Source organism: Papio anubis, chromosome 9 (assembly GCF_008728515.1).
Source record: "Papio anubis isolate 15944 chromosome 9, Panubis1.0, whole genome shotgun sequence".
In the NCBI taxonomy this organism is placed as follows: domain Eukaryota; kingdom Metazoa; phylum Chordata; class Mammalia; order Primates; family Cercopithecidae; genus Papio; species Papio anubis.
The window spans coordinates 118,742,441-118,765,498 of NC_044984.1; the positions used below are offsets into that span (position 1 = coordinate 118,742,441).

The 23,058-nt window shown below is 57.9% G+C and overlaps 1 protein-coding gene across 32 annotated transcripts in view; it reads right to left on the minus strand.

Annotated features, from left to right (window-relative positions):
- Window positions 1–2,654: 2,654 nt before the first annotated feature.
- Window positions 2,655–23,058, minus strand: part of NCOR2 (nuclear receptor corepressor 2) — a 238,508-nt gene continuing 218,104 nt past the window's right edge. For 16 of the 32 annotated variants that reach the window (XM_031650890.1, XM_017946319.2, XM_017946312.2 and 13 more), the window contains 16 exons: window positions 22,150–22,504; window positions 20,537–20,758; window positions 19,673–19,924; window positions 18,443–18,592; window positions 18,137–18,286; window positions 17,828–18,044; window positions 14,653–15,194; window positions 13,454–13,603; window positions 13,106–13,251; window positions 12,419–12,612; window positions 11,322–11,471; window positions 10,510–10,658; window positions 9,016–9,069; window positions 5,607–5,831; window positions 4,371–4,550; window positions 2,655–3,819 (listed from right to left, as the gene is read on the minus strand). In XM_031650890.1, coding sequence (XP_031506750.1) covers window positions 3,638–3,819; window positions 4,371–4,550; window positions 5,607–5,831; window positions 9,016–9,069; window positions 10,510–10,658; window positions 11,322–11,471; window positions 12,419–12,612; window positions 13,106–13,251; window positions 13,454–13,603; window positions 14,653–15,194; window positions 17,828–18,044; window positions 18,137–18,286; window positions 18,443–18,592; window positions 19,673–19,924; window positions 20,537–20,758; window positions 22,150–22,504 — 3,318 coding nt within the window. In that variant the 3' untranslated portion in view covers window positions 2,655–3,637. Of the gene's footprint in view, window positions 3,820–4,370; window positions 4,551–5,606; window positions 5,832–9,015; window positions 9,070–10,509; window positions 10,659–11,321; window positions 11,472–11,647; window positions 12,174–12,418; window positions 12,613–13,105; window positions 13,252–13,453; window positions 13,604–14,652; window positions 15,195–17,827; window positions 18,045–18,136; window positions 18,287–18,442; window positions 18,593–19,672; window positions 19,925–20,536; window positions 20,759–22,149; window positions 22,505–23,058 lie in introns of those variants that run through there. The other 16 variants (XM_031650911.1, XM_031650910.1, XM_031650901.1 and 13 more) reach the window with 12 other exon arrangements.

Sequence of the window (23,058 nt, forward strand, 5' to 3'; positions counted from 1 at the left end):
CACCAGTGTGAGTGGGCAACCCCTGGCGGCTGGCATGACCAACACCCCAACCCATCCTGGATTCCGGGTGGGGGCCGCTCTGCCCTGGGTGGAGGGCAGGACTGCCCGGGACAGGGCTCTTTGCCAGCCCCACACTGCCATCTGCCTGCCGGCCTCAGAACTACAGCCCGGTGCCAGGCTCAGCCCTGTTGGGATGCCATTAGAGCCCAGTGCACAGATGAGAAACCAAGGCCCAGAGGGCACCCGAAACGTCCCCAGGTTCACATAGATCGCAGTCACCAAGCTGGAATTCAGGTCCTGCATAGGCCCAAGGCTTCAGCTTATTTTTACCCTGGGCACAGTAATCAGGGTGGGATACTGAGAGCCAGTGAGGCTGGGCAGAGCCCCTGAGGATGCCCCTCCTCCCTGTTCCCCACTCCAGGGGAGGCAGGACTCTGGGCAAGCCTGGGCCCTGGAGGCTTTTGGTCCCCTGGGAAGGTTGGGGTAGGAGGTGACAATTTCTGCTTCCAGTGGACTGTGGTTCTCCCCTCCATTGCCCCTCAGTCCTACAGGGCTGGTATCTGCAGTGCTGGATGTGAGGCTGCTCAGACACCAGCACAGGGCCAGGGACCCCCAGCTTCAGCCATCCTTGCTGGCAAATCCCCATCAGAGTCCCCAAGGCTGGGTCCCATCTGTGCCAGCACTACCTCTTTGTCCCTGCTCACCAGTAGCTGGGCCCGGGTCGGCCCTCTTTGGGGATTTGGGACTGCCTGTTTCTGGGTGAATTGAGGCCAGCACCCCAGACTGCCTGGGCCTGAAGGCTGAGGGATGGGGACAGGCAGAATTCCAGGACCCTGGGACTCCCACGCTTAGCATGACTCAGATGTAGTTCTGAAGGAAGAGCGAAGAGTGAATGCCCTGCTTTGCAGGTTATCTTGTGCCCATGAGGGGCAGAGGGCCCACCTCCCACCCGCTTTGCACTCCCAAAGGTTTTAGGGGCCTGAGAAGCTGGCGCCATCCTAGGAACCCACCCAGCAGAAGGACTCAGCTTTCGCAGGGCAGGCGTTTCCTAGCTGCCAACTGCCCACACGTCTGGTGGGTCTTGGGTGGAGTGGGACACGAACTGGGGGTCTTCACTCTACAGTGGCTCCAGGAATGCCATTGGGGCAGAGCTGACCTCATGGCTCTGCCAAGTGGAAAGGTTCTCTGACCTCTGCTCTAGGATGGGGGCAGGCCTCAGAGGCCACACTCAGGCCAGCGCTGTCCCCATGGACTTGGGGACATAGAATGGCTAAGAGGTTGTGATGGGGCTGTCCAGATGGAAGCCCTAGTGGGAGGCTTCAAGCCACTCCGAACCAGCAGGGGAAGCTCCAGGGCAGGGGTGGGCTTCCTCCCTCTAGGAAAGCAGGCAGTGGCTCCACAGGGGGCCCCAGTGCACTCCCCATGCCAGGGCACCTGTAGCTATACCTGGGGGCCAGTGGGCAAATGAAGTCTCTTCCAGCTCAGCCACCCAATCTGGCTCCGGGGACTGACACTGCACATGGGACCAGGCACCAGCTGTGGTGTCAGGCTTTGGGGAAGTGTAGAGGGACAGCCGTGCTGCTGTGGCAGCATAGGGAAAGGGCAGGAAAATGAAGGGCAGGGCCAGGCCACTGGCACTGAGGGACAAGGCCAAGGGTGACCGGGTCAATAGCAAAGAACTGTGGCCATTCCCAGGTTTCACTCTGCTCCAGAAGGGATGCTGTGGGCACAAGACAGGGCACACCCAAGATGTGGTACACCTGAACTCAAGAGGCAACTGAACGAGCTGGCAGGGGTTGCTCTCTCTCCTGCCTGTATTCAAATCACACCGGGACATCCCCTATCATGATCTCCATGGGCAGGGATGACATTAAAAGACTCCAATTAGGATGTGATGGCCATTCTGGACTCCACAGGTGTGAATATTAGATACCTTCACTATGGGTGTGAATACCCAACACCCTCACCTTGTGCATATTTGATACTCTTGCCATGAGTGTGAACATCTGACACCCTCACCATGGGTGTGACTACTTGACACCCTTGCCATGGTGTGAATACCTGACACAAGAGTGTGAATACCTGGCATCCTCTCACCATGAGTGAACATCTGACACCCTAACCATGGTGTGAATACCTGACACCATGAGTGTCAACATGATACCCTCACCATGGTGTTAACACCTGACACCATGGTGTAACACCTGACACCATGAGTGTGAACATCTGACACCCTCACCATGGTATGAATAACACCATGAGTATGAACATCTGACACCATGGGTGTGACTACTTGACACCCTCACCATGGTGTGAACACATGATACATGGGTGTGAATACCTGACACCCTCTCACCATGAGTGTGAATGACACCCTGTGTGAATACCTGACACATGCGTGTGAACCCATGTGAACATCTGACACTCAACACGGGTGTGAACACTTGATACCTTCACCACAGATGTGACTATTTGATGCCCTCGTGATGTCCTTACCAAGGGTATAAATATTCAACTCACAAAATGATCCACTTCCTGGTGACTCAGAGGGATGTGGCCTTAGCCCTTCAAGGGTATACTCCCACTGTCCTCTAAACCCCAGCTGCCTGCCCTATTGGCTGCCCAGTGTGAGGCAGAGAAGAAACCTTTGTAACTGGAGTATAATTCGCTTTTTAATTAGAACGACGTGTGTAAATGACAGAATACCACCACCCTGTGCAGATGGCGGCCACAGAATACGCATCGAATTCATTCTGCCCAAGGAAGGGAGGGAGGGAGGACACAGCGGGGCGTGAGCCAGCAGTCCCCGCCCCCTTGGTCCTGCGAGTGATGGGGTCACCGACTGTCGGCCTGCACACGCCTCTTGAACGGTAAGCAGAGATCAAAAGCACAGCAGCAGTAATACTGGGTAAGTCCTTCCTTGCGTAAAACATCTGAATTAATTCATTGAAGGTATCAAAAATATACCCTGTAAACCAATACATCATTTACATCTGCCTTTCCTTCCCACCGCTGCGGCAACGATGTGTGAAAAAAACAGTCCAGTCCTCGGAGCATCCGTTCGCCCCAGGCCGCACCTGGCCCTTTTGTCCGCCCACCTGGCCTGACTTGGTTTCCAGCAATCTCGTTGGCTGGGGCAGCCTGTGGGGACCAGAACGAGCGCACTGGGGGCTGGACAGGGCCTGCGTCCGTCTGTCCAGAGCGCTAAGCGGGATGGGAGGCGGAGGGAGGGCGCGGGGGCTGCGAGCTCAGTTTAGACTTTGGTTCCAAATGCATTTGGGGGAGGCAGTGGCGTGGAGGTGCGTGGTCGTCCTGCTTTGGGTCCCTGGCCGCCCCGGCCGCCTGCGTGTGGCTGCCACACGCCTGCCGTGCCCCCTCCCCGGCCCCTTCCCCTCCCTTCCCGAGCACCAGGTAAACATCCCCTGAGTAAGGTCTGCACAGGGCCAGCCCGGGGCGGGAGTCTTAGTTAAGGCTTTAGGCAGGCAAGGATGCCGGCTCTGGACGGACGGATGGATGGAGGCGCAGGCGTACTCAGGGGCTCCTTCCTCGTTGGGGGGAGTCGGCACCCACCCTGCTCCTGCCGGGCTGTTCCTGTGGCTCGCTGGGACCCGACACCGCCCCCCTCCCCCGTTCTGAGTCACTCGCTGTCGGACAGTGTCTCGTACTGCGAGCAGAGCAGTGGCTTGGGCTCCTCGTCCCAGGCATGGTGGGGGCCAGCGAGGGGCCCACTGCCCGCGGGGAGGCCCGGTGGGGGTGGGGAAGCCATGACACCCGCCTGCAGCCGCATGATCAGGGGATTGTAGGGGAATGGCGTGGAACCTGTGGGAAGAAGCAAAAGATGCCCAGGAGGCCTCTGTGAGCCCGGCAGGCCCTGCCCGTGGCCTGCCCACCACACTGGGAACAGAGGCCTTAGCGGTTCTGTCCAACAGCCCTCCCAGCCCTTTCTAATTGCGAACAGCTCTCAGAACCATCTGCCTCTCTTCACCTGTGCTACTTCCATCCCCGTTCACACCCTGCTGTCTTCTGCCTGGACTATAGTAGCCTCTTCACCATCCCTCTGGTCTGTTCTCCCAGGGGCCTTCGGACCCTGTGTTAGATCAGCATTTCCTTTCCGAAAGCCTTCCATGGCTCCTTACTACCCATCAGAGGAAGTCCAGGCTCCCCTGCATGGCCCACCAGGCCCAGGTGATCTGACCCCAGCCACACCCTTTTCCTCTGCCGGTGCCCCTGGAGGAAGCATGCTGACCGTTTGTGAGCCAGGCTCAGCTGCCCAGGACCCTGGACGGCATCTCCACAGAACAGGCCTGCGTCTGAGCTCTGCACGCAGCAGGCGCTCGGCATTCAGTGCCCTGTCCCCACCTGGTGCCCACCTGCTGACGAGGGCCGGTCCTCCCACACACGGTTGGTGAGCGGCGTCCGACGGTTGCAGTCTCCCTCTGAGTGCACTGAGGAGACGGAGGGTGGCCGGTCCCCAGACGCCAGGCCCGGGGCCGGGGACTTGGCTTTTCGGCTGCTGGGTCTGCCAGAGACCTTGGCCTTCCCGCCGCCACCTGCAGGGGGACAAGATGGGAAGGGGCTGTGTTGGGCAGTGAAGACAGCACTGACACTGTGGTGGGGCCACAGGGGCGGGGTGAGGTCCTGCCATGGGCCCTCCAAAGAGGGAGAGCAGCGATGTAAACCCCTCCTCCCTGCTGCCCACCCCAGCTGGGAAGCCAGGCTTGACCAGAGGGCCAGCCATGAGCCTGGAGGGTGGAGCTCAGTTTCTGCAGGGTGGGGGGAGGTGGCTAAACTGTCTGCTGTTCGCAATAGCCCCCTGGGCTGTCCTGCAGCGACCCCAGCCCCAGGGGCTGGAACCCTAACCATGAAGCCTGGGCTTCCGGTTTGACTCTGAGCGTGGCCCCAGGACCATGCTAAGGCTAGGCAAGCTCCAGGCCCCGTGCAGAGAAGTCAGGACCCCTGAGGCCAGGCCTGACCCCCAGGGAGACTCCAGAAGCTTCCTGGGGCTTCAGTGTCTAGGTTGGACAACTGCAACTCTCTCCTCAGCTCCCTGCTCTGATACAGACGGTATTGATGGGGACCCAGGCAGATGGGGGGCCGACCCCTAAGGCTCCCTGACTCCCGGGGCTGACACAGACCCTGGGCTCCTCCCCACCAGGCTAAGGGGCAGCTGCGGACACACAGTGGGCCTGGCAGATGCTGAGCACAGGCCTGGCTGCCATTCCCCTGTCCACGCGGTGTGGGTGGGCCTTCACTCCAGCCTGGTCTCCCCCAAGGAGACAGATGGGCCAGGAGGCTGGCTCCCTGCAGGGAGGAAGGCAGCAGGACTAGGGGGCAGACGGCAGTGTGAGTGTCCGAGGGAGGCGGCAGCACTTCGGGCCTAGTGGTCAGGAGGGCCGGGGCTGGGGGGTGGCGGAGGGTGCAGACACTTGGGGGGTGTCAGCCCAGCTTCAGATTAGCAAACTCCAGAACAAGGTCAAACACGCACAAAAATAAAGTCACAAGCTCCAAAGCTTGAGGAGGGGGTTGTCAGAGGAGCGCGGAGGAGCGAGGATTAATCACACCGGGGGTGGGGACAGACGGGGGCGGGGCGGAGGTGGCCTGCAGACCTGGCGAGGTGAGTGTGTGGTCACTCCGTCCGTCAGCAGCGGTTATGGGCATAGCAGCGGGCAGGCTGGCACTGGCATTCAGAGGGTTAAAAGCATTGGCGCTGAGCGGCGGGGACTCTTCCCACTGGTCATATTTACCCATGAGTGCCTTTCTAATTATGGCCTCCAGCCCCATGTTGGTGCTGGCATGTTCCTGCACCGCCTGGCTTCTATAGGTCATAAGGCCTGGGAGAGAGAGACAGACAGACAGACAGACACATGGGGGCCGGGGAGGGGGAGCCAGAGGGGTGACGGAGAGAGAGAAGGGAGAGAGAGAGGGGAGGAGGAGGAGGAGGAGGAGGAGAGAGAAATACACAGTGAGCACATTTCGGCAAAGCAACATATTTATTTCCCTATCCCTCCCCACCCTTTTTTTTTCCTGCTGGGTGGTGATAAAAGGGGAGAGGCTGGTTCCTTCTACCTGGGGCCCCGGAAGCTCTTGGGCACTGCCAGGGAGGTGGGGTGGGGGAGGTCAGATGCCCCCGCCAGCCCCATCCTCATTCCTATTCTGTCCTCTGGGAAATCACAAGCCCTGTCTGCACCTCCAATCCTAGCTGGGCTGTTTTTTTTTTTTTTTTTTTTAAATCCCAAGTGGCCTTAATGGAGAGGGTGGGAGATGGGAGGGCTGCCCTGTTTGGGGAACAGGCTGCTAGAAAATTGGGTCAAGCCAGAGCTGGGGGCTGGCGGGGGGCTGGGGAAGGAACTGAGAGAGAGAAGGTGACCAGATGGTCCTCCCGCTGCCCCACCTCCACCTGTGTGACCTGGGATGTGCAGCCCCCTGCCTCCCCCACAAACTGGGCCTACTCTCCTCCCTCCGCCTCTCCCCACCCAGGAGCCACGAGGAGAAAGAGGTGCAGAGACGGATGCTGAGGGCGAGGTCGTAGCCATGCAGTTACGGTGCGTGCAGGGGACAGGGCAGAGGTAGACACAATCACGGGACCAGCCCTGGTCCGGCCCCAGCTGGCCCAGCCACCCAGTCCCAAGGACAAAGTGGTCGAATCAACAAACCGGTCCCAAGAGGATGCTTCCAGAACATCCCCTGACAATCGTGGGAAACCTTTTCTGTGAACCAGATTTCCTTTCCATTCTTTCTTTCTTGTGAACCATGTGGAGGTGGGGGACCTTTACAAACCCCCATAGGTGCTGTCTTTTCAGAATTTTTATGAAACCAAACCAGACTTTGCTTTCAAAAGCCCCCAGTGAATCCCCATCCCACCCTGCCTACCACGGGGCAAGAGGTTCACGGATTTTTAAACTTCTGCTCTGAATGAATTGTATGAATACAAAGTGGTCAAATCGTCTTTCTGACCACTTGCTCCTTTGTAAACTAAACTGAGGCTTCCATGAGGTTGCAGGTGACGCAGATGCTTTGAAAATCACGTTTCTGTAGCAACTGCTGGCTGCCTGCGTTTTCTTTTCCCTTTTGGTTTCAAATGCGTTTGTAGCCAGGGATGCTCACACCTTTTCTGCTGTCTTGGCCACATTTCTGCAGCCCTTTAAAAAAACAGCCATGTGCATGAAGAAAAAGCAACATTTCTAACAGGGGTGAGTGCTGAAATCACAGCAGCGCGACCCGGTCTTCTACCCAAGGCCACGAGTCCATGACCTGATGGAGCTGGCTCCAGGCTTAACAATCTCCATTTATAAAGGCGAAGTCTGACACAGGCTGAGTGGCAAAGACTGGCGCCTGGAAAATTTCTTCTTGTGGACGAAAACTGCATAAAAAGAAAAAATCAGGCCGGGTGCGGCTGCTCACGCCTGTAATCCTAGCACTTTGGGAGGCCAATGTACGTGGGTCATCTGACGTCAGGAGTTCGGGATCAGCCTGGCCAACATGATGAAACTCCGTCTCTACTAAAAACACAAAAATTAGCCAGGTGTAGTGGCGGGTGTCTGTAATCCTGCTACTTGGGAGGCTGAGGTGGAAGAATTGCTTGAACCTGGGAGGCAGAGGCTGCAGTGAGCCGAGATTGCACCACTGCATTCCAGCCTGGGTGACAGAGCAAAACTCTGTCAAAAAAAAAAAAAAAAAAAAAATTTCAGTTGAGGTGGGAGGATCCTCAGCTTGAGGACAGGAGTTCAAGACTAGCTTGGGTAACATATCGAGAGCCCGTCTCTACAAAAAAGTTAAAAAATTATTTGGGTGCAGTGGCGTGTGCCTGTAGTCCCAGCTGCTCAGGAGGCTGAGATAGGAGGATCATCTAAGCCTGGGAGGCAGAGGCTGCAGTGAGCCGTGATCACACCACTGCACTCTGGCCTGGGTGACAGAGAAAGACCGTGCCTTAAAAAAATAAATACAAAGTATTTATATACAAGTGTTAGCATAAATCTTCATCGTACCATGCCATGAATTTGTACATACAGATACACCTGCGTGTTTAGCACCTGCTTAAAGATTTAGAACATCCCAGGAACATTCATTTCTAACCCTCTTGTTGTTTCGACCAAATTATCTTCTTCCCATTGCCTGAGGCTTAGCAAAGCCCCTGGTGTCTAGTCACTAGGCGGGTGGAGGTGTCCTAGTTGGGACTCCCATTTAGAGGCCTTGATGACCCTGATACTATCTGAATGACTGTCCTTTGCTCATTCCCACGGCTCAAGGCCCGGGAACGTCCCCCGGGGAAGATCAGGAAACCTCTCCGACCTCCATCCCGGCCTCGGCTTCCACCAAAGGGCCAGAGGACAACCAGGCACCCACACAGAGGCAGCTGACTCCGAAACTGCCTCAGCCCCACTGGGCCAGGCCTGCCCATGCGGAGTGGCCCCCGGAGGCCACACCCCAGACTCACCAAGGAAATACACAATGGGGCCCTCCTAGAGGATGGGGCTCCAACCCCAAGGGACCCCTAAGTCCAAAAGATCATAGAAGTCTTAAGTTTCAGCTTAAAAGTGCATGTCAATTTTATACCTGCCACACATCTGCATTTGATCTTGAAAAAAAAAGGCCTCCCAGTTCCCTGGCTGGAATTAAGGAATGAAGCTCTGGCTATAACAAATGCCCGGGTGAACTCGGAGGCTTGTGCTCTGAGCTCAGGCCCACTCCTTGTCCAGACACGCACATCTCCAGCTGAGACTGGTGAAGAAGCAAGGTGAGTTTCCAGCTGGTGAGGATGCATCTGACACTTACTAACCACCCAAGGGGATCTTAACTCCAGAGACTCCCTGCACAGCGAGGGTCCTTTCTACAAGGGAAACAAGCCTCGCCTGCCTGTTGTGTGACTGAATCCTGCTGTGCGGTTAGTTCATCCCAGAATGAGGGGGTGCACTTGGACTAGCGAAGGCTCCTCGTCCCTTAATGACAGCTGGAGCAGGGGTGGGGAGAGAGCGCCGGGGACCTGGGCGGCCATATAGCAAGGGCTGGATGGGTTACCTGTTCCGGTGATGGCGGGCATATTGAAGATCTCCGTCCCAGGCTGGCCGATATCTGGAAGTGGGTGACAGAATGGGTGAGGCCCCCAGGTCTCTGGGAATCACCTGCCCTACCAGTCCTGTGTGGTCCAGGCCAGGTGTGCTGGCATCACCTGGGGAATCTTGTTCATCGCAGGTTCTGATGCAGCAGGCCTGGGACAGGGCCAAGGGTCTGCATTTCTTTTTTCTTTTCTTTTTTTGAGATAGAGTCTCACTCTGTCACCCAGGCTGGAGTGCAGTGGTGCAATCTTGGCTCACCACAACCTCCGCCTCCCAGGTTCAAGTGATTCTCCTGCCTCAGCCTCCTGAGTAGCTGGGGTTACAGACACCTGCCACCACACCTGGCTCATTTTTGTATTTTTAGTAGAGACAGGGTTTCACCATGTTGGTCAGGCTGGTCTCGAACTCCTGACCTCAGATGATCCACCTGCCTCGACCTCTCAAAGTGCTGGGATTACAGGAGTGAGCCACCGCGCCCAGCCAAGGGCCTGCATTTCTAACCAGTACCCTGGGGATGTCAACGTACCCTGGGGATGCTGATGCTACGGTTCCCTGGACCACACTTACAAGGCCCTGGAGTTACCAGCCTGGGTCAGATTTTTTTTTTTTTTTCTTGAGACAACTTCTTGCTCTGTTGCCCAGGCTGGAGTGCAGTGGTGTGATCATAGCTCGCTGCAGCCTTGACCTCCCAGGCTCAAGCAATCCTCCCATCTCAGCCTCCCCAGTAGCTGGGACTATAGGTGTGTGCCTGGTTTTTAAATTTTTTATAGAGATGGGGTCTTGCTATGTTGCACAGACTGGTCTTGAACTGCTGGCTTCAAGCAACCCTCCTGCCTCATCCTCTCAAAGTGCTGGGCCTATAGGCATGAGCCACCATGCCCGGCAAGCCAGTGACTATCTGCAAGGTTTCTACTCCAGCCCCACGAAGGAAAGAGCATCTGTGATTTGCCCAAACTCCCCTGGCAGATGTGGCTTCTTGGGGTCAGGGACTATGACAGATTCTTTATTTGCCCACCCACTCACATATTCTCTGGTGGATCTGCTAAGTGACAGGCCCTGTGCTAGGTACTGGGAAGCAGAGTGGGACGTTCATACCCAGAAACCACGTCAATGGGTGCAAAGCCACACAGGTGCTGAGTGTGGGAGGCACCCAGCCCTTATGTGGGAGGGACCCAACCCCTGGTCCCAGTATTCATGCAGGTATTCACTGGGCACCTGCTATGTGCTGGGTGCTATTCTGTGCCAGTAAGCTCCTACGGAAAGCCCAGCAAATCAAGAAACTGCCCTAGGGCTCTCCAAAGGTGAGGCTAAGGGCCTGGGGGAAGGCGGTCAGCAGGGCCACTTAGTTTTCGAAGGTGCACCGTGGGTTTCTGCTACTGGGCGGCTCCAGCGACCCAGGCAGGCCACCCCCCCACCCGTGGCCCCATGCTTCCCCGGGAGCCTGCAGGCCCCTTACTGTATTCAGGCTCATTCCGGTTGTGGGTGTTCAGCTTCTTGTTGATCTCTTGCTTCTTGGACTTGACCATGGCGGAGTTGCTCTCGGTCAGCTTGCTGAAGAAGGCTGGCGGCTGGCTGGTGTTGCCTGGAGACTTGGAGCCCATCCTGCTGTGAGGATCAGACACCTCACATCAGTTCACTTGGTGCTGAGCTTGCATGCCTTTGATGACAGGGAACTCACCACCTGAGATGCCTTAGACATTTGGAAGCAAGCTTCACCCATCCCCACGCCTGCATCCCCTGCCTGGTAGAAGATCACGGCTCCTGAAATCTCCTCTGTGGTTCACCCATCCTGGGGCTAGGGGTGTCTTGGGAGACGCCTGGCTGTGTGGTGGGCTGCCTCTGACCACTTGCTCCAGCCTGACCCTCTCAAGAGAGCCCCAAGGATTGAAACTGGGTTCCGATCATGCCCTTCCCCAAGGCCAGCGGCCCCAGCTTCCTTCTCAGGCCCCACTTCACCCATTGCCCCCAGTCTGGCCCAGCACACCTAGCTCATTATTTCTTAGAGGTTCAACAGGGGCCGGCAACAGGGGCCTGGACCAGCTGAGATCCCAGCCCAAGGCACGGAAAGCTACTACTGTCTCCCCAGGGAGGGTGGGCATGTATTACACCCCCAAGTTGGTGAAACTTGCTTAGCAGGCTCGAGGTCACCCAGCTGAGCCCTGTGCCCTTGTCACTCTCCACACAGCACCATGGTGGACTGCGGCCAAGGATGGGCAAGGAGCTGATACCAGAGCATTTCAGGGGCAGTCCATGTGCCCACAGAAGTACCTGGGCTCTGTCTGCTCCCCATCCCGGTACAGCAGCGGGTACACAGCACTCCGGGAGTGCCCTGGCTCCGTCATGCCCTCCGGTGGGGACACAGGTTCAATACCGTCCTCACCACCACCCAAGACCGACGTCTTGCTTGGCTCTGGAGACCTGGAGGGAGAAAGGGCCCCCGATATGGTCAGAGGTCTCCCTCCTGAGGGGACGCACTCCTCCACTGTAAACCAGGGCCCTGCACGCTTTCCTGTACCTGGCCAAATCATAAACGTTTTAGGTATTTTCGACCACAAGTAATCTCTGGCACGTATTGTTATTATTTTTATTTTTTAAAACAACTCTTTAAAAATGTAAAATCATCGTTTTAGTTCATGAATTGTACAAAAACAGGGCTCAGGCTAGATGTGGCCCATGGCCCATAGTTTATTGACCCCTGCTCTGAATTCTGGTTGGACCCCAGTGCCAGCTACACCACTGTCCCCCAAAGATGTCCTGCTGTCTTACCATATCTGTCCTCACACACACATTCCCCGCCGCCCCCACCAAAATGCCTCCTTCACCCTGGAGCTCAGGGCCCTCCCCTCTCTTCCTCTTTGGACCCCCAGAGGCCCCAGGGTTCACAAGGGTGGGAGTGTGCGTGAGCATGTGCGTGTGTGCAAGCATGTGCGTGTGTGTGCACTGACAGGTGTGCGTGTGTGTGTGCATGTGTGGAAAGGCTGCTCTCTAATCATACAGCCCTGGATCAAACCCCCTCTGTCACCTACTGACTGTGTCCCTGTGGGCAAGTGAATTCACGTCTCCAGGCCTTAGTTTCTTCATCTGTGAAATGGGGAGAGTGCGGCCTGTGTCTCCTGGGGGCTGTGTGTAAAGGGTACACATTGAGTGCCTGGAACCCACTGAGCACAGTGTGCACTTTTATCGGCTATTATTGGTTATGTATCCGCTCTGTGACTTCCCCATCTCCCGGAGCTTCCATTTCTTGCCTGTGCAATGGCACCAGGCGGGCCTCGTATGCAGCTGAGCTCAGACCCAGCTCTGAGCAGGCAGCTGACGAAGGCCTCCCACCGGCTGACCAGCAAGAGGCACCCCCACCCCACGCTCACCTCTTGCCCCCTTCGCTGTTGGGGGAGCCACGGGCCGGGGCACCATGGTCCGGGGGCGGGAGGTAGAGGTCACTGGGTGGGCGGCGGAGGTCCAGGACGGGGCAGCTGGCCCCAGGGAAGGAGTACAGGGGGGCGGGCAGGGGTGCGCTGAGCTGCTGTGGGTGGTGCCGGGTGTAGTCCTGTGTGATGACCTCCTGCAGGCAAGCGGGGGGCCCAGGGTCAGGCAGCACCCTCCTGCCAGAACCTTCTGGGGGTGGGGAGGGGCTAGATGGAGCTTGGGGAAGAATCCTGGCTGGGGCCAGCTTCCTGGGCGACTGTGGACCTGCCCGCCACCCTCTGGGCCTCCGTGTCCCCGGGTGCATGGGAGTCGGGCTGTGGTCAGTGGTCCCAAGCTGGTAGTTGGCAGATGGCTGATATGACCAGCCCATGACACTGAGAAACCCGGGCCACCAGGAGGGCTTCATTGCCCGTGACGATGCTGTTGGCTCGCATCGCAGGCTCCACCCATGGATGAGGGGGTGGTGATGGTATGGGTGCTCGGGGCTCTGGGATCTCACCCTCACCCACGCCCTGGATCCCCCAGCCACCCCGCCAGGACAGAGGGGCTGTGGGGTTCCCCATCCCCTCTCCAGGCCCAGTGCCCCCAGGGGCAAGGATGACAAGGTGTGGCAGAGAACGCGTAGTTACACTGATGTGCTGGGCCAGAGTGACCACCCGCTGGTGACCTTTGACCCCCGGGGCAGTCTGGAGCAGCGGGCTGGATGAGGGCTGGTTCTCAGGCAGCGGCCGCAGGTGTGGGAGGTGGGCGGCCTCCCCGCCAAGCTTCACGGGGCCTGCAGGCAGAGCAGAGCTGGTCAGGGGGTATCTGCTGGCCCCAGGGCTGCTGGGCCCAAATCCCAGCCCTGTGCCTTTGAGCCTCATGACCCGGCCGATTCCTTGGCCTTTAGGCACCTCTCTTTTCCCATCTGCGTGATGGGGCCGTGAGGGTCCTCATTGTGCAGGGTTTCTGGGGCCTGGGTACTGGGCGGGGCGTACCTGGCTGCTTGGGCCGCAGCTCCCCCTCCAGGTGGCTCTTGTCCAGCTCTTCCAGGTGCTTGGAGAGCCCCTTGTCGTGTGTCAGGCTGGGTGAGCTCACAGGGCTGACGGGCTCCACCCCTTCAGGGCTGTAGCTGCTGCTGTGGTAACCTAGGGCAGGCGGGGTGCAGAGTCAGGCACCAGGCCCAGGGGCTCGGGGTCCGAGGGGCAGGGCTGCCCTCCCAGCTGGCTGGATCCCCGTGGGGTCAAGGGGAACGCAAGCTAGGGGTGGGGTTTGGGTACCCAAACAAAGTAAGGCAGAGAGGGGTGTTGGGGAGAGAGAGGGAGGCCAAGGGAGAGATGGAGAGAGATGGAGAGAGATGCAGAGCCTGGGAGAGACAGAGACAGAGGGAGATGGAGCCACAGAGAGAGATGAGGCCAGAAGGGACAGAGATGGGCTCAGGTGGTGGAGGCGGGGCGAGGCCAGCGTGAGACAGGGACAGCGTGGGTCTCTGGGGGAAGGAGTGTGTGGGGCAGAGTGAGAAGTGGGGGTGTGGCTGGGAGTGACCCTGGGTCCCCGGGCCCTGCCTGAGCTATAGCCTTGGCCATCCCAGTCCAACAGAGAGGAGCCATGAACTAGGGCCAAGGTAGGGGGCCAGATGCAGAGGGTTCCCCTTTTTCTGGGGTACATGGGCTGGGGACAGGGCAGGATGCAAGAACTGGGCCCAGTTCCTCCTCGACAGTGCAGGCCCCCGCCCCGCCTCAGCTTCTCCCTGCACCGCCTGTCTCCTGCACCGCCTGCCTCCACTTCCCCCTAGTCCAGCTGCATCCAGGCAGCCGACAGGTGGGGGCATAGGCCTGAGCCCCACCGCAGCCCCATCCCTGCTCCCCAGACACAGGCGCAAAGTGGGAGATGGGGGCGCAGTCGAAGTCAGAATCACAGATCCATTCATTAAAGGAAAAAAAAGCAAAAATCCAAAAAAAAAAAAAAAAAAAAAAAAAACCATGGTAAAATGATGTGCAAATGATGAGCGCCCCCAAACCAGAGGGGCGGGCGCGGCCGGAGTAGTCGTCAGCACGTGCAAACCGGCGAGGACGGACGGGCTTCAAAACAAAATACCGAAACCAACAACGAAAAAAACGGGGGCCAAAGTAAAAAGCAGAGATCTGAAAATATCTTTGGACCACGAGACGGGGTGGGTGCGGGCCGGAAGTCTTACCATCGCGAGGGGAGCCGTTGGCCAGCGCACCTCCTTCTCGCGCCCCTTTATCGTGAGCAATTTGACGCATGATAATCGCGTCTATGAAGGTGGCCGCTGTCAGGGTGGTCTTACCCAGAGAACGGAGTTCCAGTTCCTGGATGGAAAAGGGTTTACTTTGAGTCTTTTCCCGGTGCGGGTCCGAGGCCGAGGCGGGCGGCGCCGGCGGGTCCGGGCTGGCGTGGTGGGGTGCGAGGTTCTTCGCAGGGGTGCGGGCGATGGTGGCGTGGCCAGAGACGGGGGGCGCTAGGGGCCGGGGCTCCGAGCCCTTGTTGGGGGAGGAGGCGGGCTCCAGCCCGGAGCGGGCTGGGGGCTTGGCGAGGAAGGCATGGCCGGTGTCTGCTCGGGGCCGCTCTGGCCGGGCGACCCGGGGAGACTCCTTGGGCAGCAAGACGGGCTCCATGAGGGTAGGGTAGACCCCATCAAGGGTGCCGCCCAGTGGGCAGTGGGTGGCGGGTGGGAATGTGGCAGCCGGGCGAACGGGTGAGGAGGTGGAGGTGGACCTGGGGGAGGAAAGAAGACAGTCAGGCGGTCATGGGAGCTGCCCCCTTCCTCCACCACCCTCAGTGAGTCCCCATTGCCCTGGAATAAATCCACATTCCCTGCTGCTCCCAGAGTGAACCTGCCCTCCTGACTGTAACCTGTCAGACTCTGTGTGGTATGGTTTGACCTATCCCACTCATTCGTCCATTCATTCCTTGCATCTTTCCAAAACTTCTGATTAAGCAGCTACTAGGTGCCAGGCACTGTTCTAGACACTGTGAATACAGCGGTCATAAAATGGATGCAAGCATCTTACCATCTAATTCAGAAAACAGACTATGAACACGTTAACAGACATCCCAAGCCCTACAGAGCCTGGTAACTGTGTGGAGGCAGTCAGTGAGGTGCCAGGAAAGAAGGGCAAGGAAGCTGAGGCAGGGCTAGGAGGTCTCCAGGGAGGGGGCACACGAGGGAGCTGGGCCTGCTCAGGATACCGGAGGAGCTAAAAAAGCCACGTGAGGAGCAGGAGAGCAAGAGGAAGGACCCCGGGGGGCGGCCAGGGTGGATGCTGAGAACAGGGAACGTTGCTGTTCCCAGCTCTGTGAGTGAGAAGCTGGGGCACAGCTGCCCCTGCACAGGGCTGAGGCTGCAACAGGAGCTGGCTGCTCCACCCACCCGGCCTTCCTGGAGCCCTGTGTTTCCATGTGGGGGCGCCCCCATCTCTTGCTAACTCTAACTCCCAGGGCCTCATTCATGAGCGGGCAGTGGGCAGGTGCATCCCACAGAGCCTGTGTGCGGAACCCTGCTCTCCACGGCTGGGGGTTAGTGCTTCATGCACCTGCTGGGCCTCTGAGTCGGGGGTGACAAAGTCACCACTGCTTTTGGGAAATGATACCATTTTTCATTTTCACTGGAATCATGATTAGGGGAGGGTATGACTTCAGCCACTCAAGCGGAAGTTGGGGCATGGGTACTTTTTGAATGAAAATTCATTTTGGAGGAGTAAGTTGCCTCTAAATAGGTCCTGGAGGCTGGGTGCAGTGGGTCATGCCTGTAATCCCCGCACTCTGGGAGGCTGAGGCAGGCAGATCACTTGAGGTCAGGAGTTTGAGACCAGCCTGGCCAACATGGTGAAACTGCGTTTCTACTAAAAAATACAAAAAACTAGCCAGGCGAGGTGGCGGGCACCTGTAGTCCCAGCTACTGAGGAGGCTGAGGCAGGAGAATGGCGTAAACCCGGGAGGTGGAGCTTGCAGTGAGCTGAGTCAGATCCGGCTACTGCACTCCAGCCTGGGCAACAGAGCGAGACTCTGTCTCAAAAAAAAAAATTAGCTGGGCATGGTGGCATGTGCCTGTAATCCCAGCTACCTGGGAGGCTGAGGCAGGACAATCGCTTGAACTTGGAAGGCGGAGGTTGCAGTGAGCAGAGATCATACCACTGCACTCCAGCCTGGGCGACAGAGTACAACTCCATCTCAAAAACAAAAACAAACAAACAAACAAAAGTCCCGGGCAGGGAAGGGTGTTAAGGAGCGACCCCACTCCACTGGTGAAGCAGCTCTGACCACAGTCTCTGGAGTATATGTCACCAAAGGGCACTCAGGGGCCTCTCCCATCTCAGAGAAACTTGGGACTTTGTCCAGGCAAGAGGGACACCTCTTTTCCTTGCTGGCCTTGCTAAATGTGGGGGACCAGGAAAGCCTTTCCTCACAGCCCCCATTCAGTCTCTCCCTCTCCACAGATTCTATTCTCAAACCAAATAACCTCCCCACCTACTCATCCCACCACCCAACCCATTGTCCATCCACCTGAGCCTCCATCCACTCATGCCCCCAATTACTCATCCAACCATCCATTCCATCATCCATCTCACCCTACCACCCACCCATCCATCCACCCACCCAGCTAACCCAGCCATCTATACTCTCACTCACCCACCTACTTCCCTAATCCAACCACCCACCCATCCATCCACCCACCCAGCTAACCCAGCCATCTACACTCTTACTCACCCACCTACCTCCCTAACCCAACCACCCACCCACCTATCCATCCACCCAGCTAACCCAGACGTCTATACTCTCACCCACCCACCTACCTCCCTAATCCAACCACCCACCAATCCATCCACCCACCCAGCTAACCTAACCATCTATCCTCCCACTGACCCACCTACCCACCTAACCCAACCACCCACCCATCCATCCATCTATTTGGCGTAACCCGGCCATCTATCCTGCCACCCACCCACCTACCTACCTAACCTGACCATCCACCCATCCACTCAGCTAACCCAGCCATCTATCCTTCCACTGATCCACCTACCCACCTAACCCGACCACCCACCCATCCATCCATCCACCCAGCCAACCCAGCCATCTATCCTCCCACCCACCCACCTTACCCACCTAACCCACTCACCCACCCATTCATCTATCCACCTGGCTAACCGAGCCATCTATCCTCCCACCCACCTGCCTAACCCAACCACCCACCGATCCATCTACTACTCACACTACTCTATTCTTCTACCCCCACACATCTGCCCATCCACCCACCTCCCATGTACGTCCCACCAAGCATCCTCTCATCCGCTCATCCTCCTACTGACCACCCATTCACCCGCCCGTCCCCTCCCCTCCCCCGTGCCAACCTGGCCCACCTCAGGACCGTGGGCGTGCTGGGCTCTACAGCGGTGATGATGCCCTTCATGCCTGTGTTGTGCAGCACACTGGGCCTCTGCTGGAGAGCGTCCTGGGTCCGGGGGGAGATGGGCGAGTGCTGGTGGGCATGGGAGTGGGACGCGGGGCGGCTGCTGCTGCCCCCACCCCCGCCGCTGCTGCCACTGCTGCCGCTGCTCTGCTCTGTACCTGGTGACAGGCAGTGGCATCAGCAGGGGGAGGCCTCCTGCGGCCCACAGGGAGTCCCGGGGCGGGGGCGGTGGGGGGCTCTGATGCCCTACCGGGCCTCCAGATGGGCGCATGCTCCACCGTTGTGGAGGATGTGAGGATGGACTTTTCCCGCTCCCGATCCCGGTCACGCTCCCGATCCCGGTCTCGCTCCCGCTCGGACGAGGACGTGGTGGTTGGTTTTGTCAAGTGTGTGGGGCCTCCTAGGAAACCCAAAGGCCAGAGACTCAGCCCCAGGGCCCAAGAAGAGCCTGGCTTTGTCTTCTAGGCTGGGGCAGAGAGAGCAGGGCCTGCCGCCCATCCCCAGCCACCTCCCATGGATGCCGAGGTCCCCACCCCGGCCTGGGCGGTGGCGCTACCTGGGGAGAGTGGGGAGCTGCTGTGGCGGCTGCTGAAGGGCTGGGGGGCGGTGGGGAGGTAGGCAAGGCGGTCCATGGCGGTGGCTGGGGTGCCTGGCGTTGGGGGCACCAGCACGGGCAGGTGTGGCACTTGGGACAAGTCGATGATGCCTGCGGGAGGTGTTGGGCCAGGGCTGTAGCCACAGGGAGGAGAGAGGCCAGGCTGCCCACCGGCCAGATCACCCTCCTGGAGAGCATGGCACACACTCCTGGAGCCAGCAGAGCTGGTGGCGGGCACTCCCTCCTCAGCTCCCAGCACCAGCCATAGAACCCTTTCCTAAATGCTCAGGTTCTCTCAGTCCCACCTCCTCTTCTGCTCCCAAGCCTGAGCCGCGGCATCTCCTGCAGCTGCCCTCACTGGTTCCCATCTCAGGCCCTCTGTGCCCCTTCAGCCTCTCACACCTACACAATCCATTCCCTGTATTCAACCCACGCTGTTCAAAATACCTAGTGTGACTTCGGCTCTTCCAGCTGAACCCCAACTAGAACTTGGTTATTCCAGAAGCATTTCTGAGGACAGCCCTGGAACACGTGCATGCAAAGCAGCTGTGGGCTGTTTACGAGGCAAAGGAACAAACTCCAAACAGCCTTACCTCACATTTTCATCTTTTTTCTTTTTTTTTGAGACAGAGTCTCGCCCTGTCCCCCAGGCTAGAGTGCAGTGGCACAATCTCCGCTCACTGCAACCACCGCCTCCCGGGTTCAGGTGATTCTCTTGCCTCAGCCTCCTGAGTAGCTGGGACTACAGGTGCGCATCACCATGCCTGGCTAATTTTTGTATTTTTAGTAGAGACGGGGTTTCATCACGTTGGTCAGGCTGGTCTCAAACTACTGATCTTGTTATCCACCCGCCTCGGCCTCCCCAAGTGCTGGGATTACAGGCACGAGCCACTGTGCCCAGCCACATTTTGATCTTTCTTTAAGCTCCTGAGGCCCCTGTATCCTAAGATTATACACAGATGCACGCACACCCACTGAGGATGCAGCCAGGAGGCACACGCCGGCACTCACCTACCAGATGCCAACCAGCACCCACGGCATGCACAACCCCAGGCCACCCATTCAGGTCTGTTCACACAAGGTGACACACAAGGTGACCAGGTCCAGCTGCCTCCGCAAGGCCACAGGGTACACGCATGTCCTTTGGGAATAAGGCCAAACCCAGTGGAGGTGGTCTGCTTGCCCACGCACCTCGGGGGCCGGCAGCGTAGTTGAGTGCCAGCGAGGACTCGCGGGGCGAGAGGCCCCTCAGCATGTCGGCTCGCTGGGCCATGGCGGTGGCTGCGTTGTGGTGCATCTGCTGTGAGGTGATGTAGTCATTGATGATGGTCTGCCGGTTCTCCAGCGCCGCCGTGTCGGGGTAGCCGCGGATGAGGTAGGGTGGGTACAGGTGCGGGTAGGTGGGGTTGGGGGCCAGGTGCCGGGGCAAGTAGTAGGCAGCAGCTGCAGGGCAGAGGGGAGCTCATGTGAGGCCAGCCACACCTAGGCCTGATGGTGTCGCTCCACCTGTCTGGATGCCCCCTACTTCTGCAATGGATAGCTTCTCCCACCTACATGTGCGGCTGCCCAAAGCACAAGCCAGAACTGAGCGCCCGACAGCAGGAAAACATGGCCCCAGGACACAAGGGGGTGACTTCTATGAAGGATGCTTTTTGCACGGAAGTTGTCCCAAACATAGGACATCCCCATGCAGATGAACACACTAAAGGGATGCGACATTTTAAAAAGATTTTCAGATCATGTCTATTTGAAAAACGCATATACACAAGTCCTCATTCGATACCACTGCATTGCTAAAGGCACTGATCAGTCCTGCAGGAAAAGAAAACCACTGAAATGTTTAACCCCACATGTCCTGCAAACTACTAAAAGAAATTCTGCTCCAACCTAAGCTGGTCATGATTACACTGTTGGGTCTTCCAATCTCGAGGCCTCAGTTTCCCCATCCAGGGGAACCTGACAGTTGATGCCTAAGGAGTCCCTGAGGGAACACTGATGAGGTCCCTGGCCCTGTGCAGCACCACCGCAGGGTTCTGGGAGCCCCGGGGCAATCACCTGCGTCCAGAGGGATGCCGCGGGGTATGGAGGTGGGGTCGAAGGCCAGGGGGATGTGGCTGCGATACAGGTCCACGCCACTCACGCCCCGAAGTAGGTGCTCATAGGGCGAGATGGGGTGTGGGTGGTGCTCGGGCACAGTGCTGTGCGGGGACTTGGCGATCTCACGAGGCGTCGACGTCAGCTTTCGGTCCTGGGATGCCTTGCTGGACGAGAGGCTGCCTGTGGACGGGCAAGGTGGATGCATCGGGCCTCTGCACCGGCTCCCCATGCAGGGCCTCTGGGGCTGGCGTTTATGGGGAGTCGTTTGAGGGTAGGGTCCTCGGGATCCCAAGGACCAGGCCTCTTCATTCACTCCTTCATTTCTTCATTGCCTTAGTTCACTTTTTTGCTTTGACTCATTTGCTCTTGTGTTATAGTTTTTAAAAAATTCATTCTTTAATCCATTCACTCAATCAATAAAAAAAATTGATGCAGCCTCTACAATGTGGCAAGCATTGTTGTGAGAACTGGGGACACTGCAGTGAACAAAGCAGACAGCAATCCCAGCCCCCACGAACTGACATTCAATGGGAGAGACAGGTGATAAACTAGCAAACAAATGAGAATTACAGAGTGAAACACCCGCGGAAGAAAATTTGCTTTCCTTTTTTTTTTTGAGATGGAGTTTCACTCTTGTTGCCCAGGCTGGAGTGCAGTGGCACGATCTCTGCTCACTGTAACCTCTGCCGCCCAGGCTCAAGCGATTCTCCTGCCTCAGCCTCCCGAGTAGCTGGAATTACAGGTGCACACCACCACACCCGGCTTTTTTTTTTTGTATTTTTAGTAGAGAGGGTTTCACCATGTTGACCAGGCTGGTCTTGAACTCCTGACCTCAGGTGATCTGCCTGCCTCGGCCTCCCAAAGTGCTGGGATTACAGGCGTACGCCACCATGCCTGGCCGGAAGACAATTTTAAAACGTCACAGCATGTGATATGAAGTGGGGAGAGGGGGTTTGGTTAGAAGAAGCCTCTGCAAGGATGTAACATTGAAACAAAGACCCAAGGGATGGGAAGAAACCCACTGTGTAAAGATCTGGAAGGCAGGGACATGGCAGGCAAAGAGGAGGAGCCATGCAAAGGTCCCCAGCAAAGACGGAATTGACCCAGCTGAGCATGGCCAGGGAACAAAGAGAAAGGGGGCCTGGGGCTGGGGCTGGGGAGGACGAAGGAATCTGGTTGAACAAGAGGCAGGCAGGGCCCCAACATGCAGGCGCCCCAAGGCCATAGCAAAATGTGTGAAGTTGCTAGAAGGATGAAAGCAGGGAAGTGGAATAATTTGATTTGCATTTTTAAAAAGTATTCGGGCAGCTGTTTGCAGAGTGGATTACAGCAGGAAGAGGGAGGGGCGTGGGGGAAAGTAGGTGAGACACCATGGTGGTCTGGGAGGTGGCAAGAAATTGGACAGGGTTTGGAATTGGAGGCAGAGCCCACAGGACTGCAGGTGGTTTGGATGTGGTGGACAGCAGGTGGCGAGGATGACCCGGGTGCGAACTAAGCTAATAGTGGATGGGGAGGCACAGCTTTCCCAGGCAGGCGCCCACCCCACTCAGGCCCACGTACACCCCACTCACCCTCCTGCAGGCGCGGCGTGGGCTCCCGCGTGGTCACAGGCGAGCCACGCGGAAGGTGGCCAGCGAAGGGTGCCCCATGGTCCTCATAGGTCAGGGGGCTCTGCCGCGGCTTGCCCAACTCAGGCACAATGACTGGGGCACCACGCGCAATGGAGCCCCCCGAGCTGCTGGCGGTCCCCGGCCGGCTCTTCAGGCTCTCCTCGTAGCAGGCGCGTTCCAGTGCCCGGGCGTCAGCCATCACGTCCAGCGGGTGCACAGGTGGGAACGTCCGGCCGGGGCTGCCGATGAGGGAGCGTACGTCGTGCTTTTTGGAGCCAGTGGTGGACGTGCCGGTGTCGTACTTGAGCGGGGTGCCCTGGGGCAGAGGGGGTGTGAGCTCCAGCCTTGGCCACAGCCATAGCCCAGACCAGCTGCATCCCCCTTCTGAGCCTCAGTTTGTCATCTATAAGATGGAAGTGACATCTTATGCCTCCAGAGGCAGGGAGACGGAGAGCTTTGCTAACCCTGAGATGGGCACACTTGTTACTTACTGCCCTGCCCACCCCAGGCCTGACCCTGGTCCCCAAGCTCCATGGGAGAACTGCTGAAAGGGGTAAAAAGTTCGGCAGTCTGCTCTCCCTGCTGCGAGTGGTAGGCCCTCTCATGGTCCCTGGAGTTCGCCAGAAAGACGCCCAACACCCGCATGTGGGTAAAACCTTTCCTCTGTTCAGCCTGAGACCCTCCGTGGCCCACCCAATGCCGAGCAGAGAAAGTCAGCACCCAGACTCAATGCCACCCGCCCTGAGGCTTTCAGCCCCGAGGTCAGGGCTGAGGTGTTTGCTCTCGGGACTGAAAGGGTGGCTGAGGAAATGGCGGGGGTTACAGTCCAGACTGGGACCTTCGTAGCCAGGCCACCAGGTCCCCTGCCCC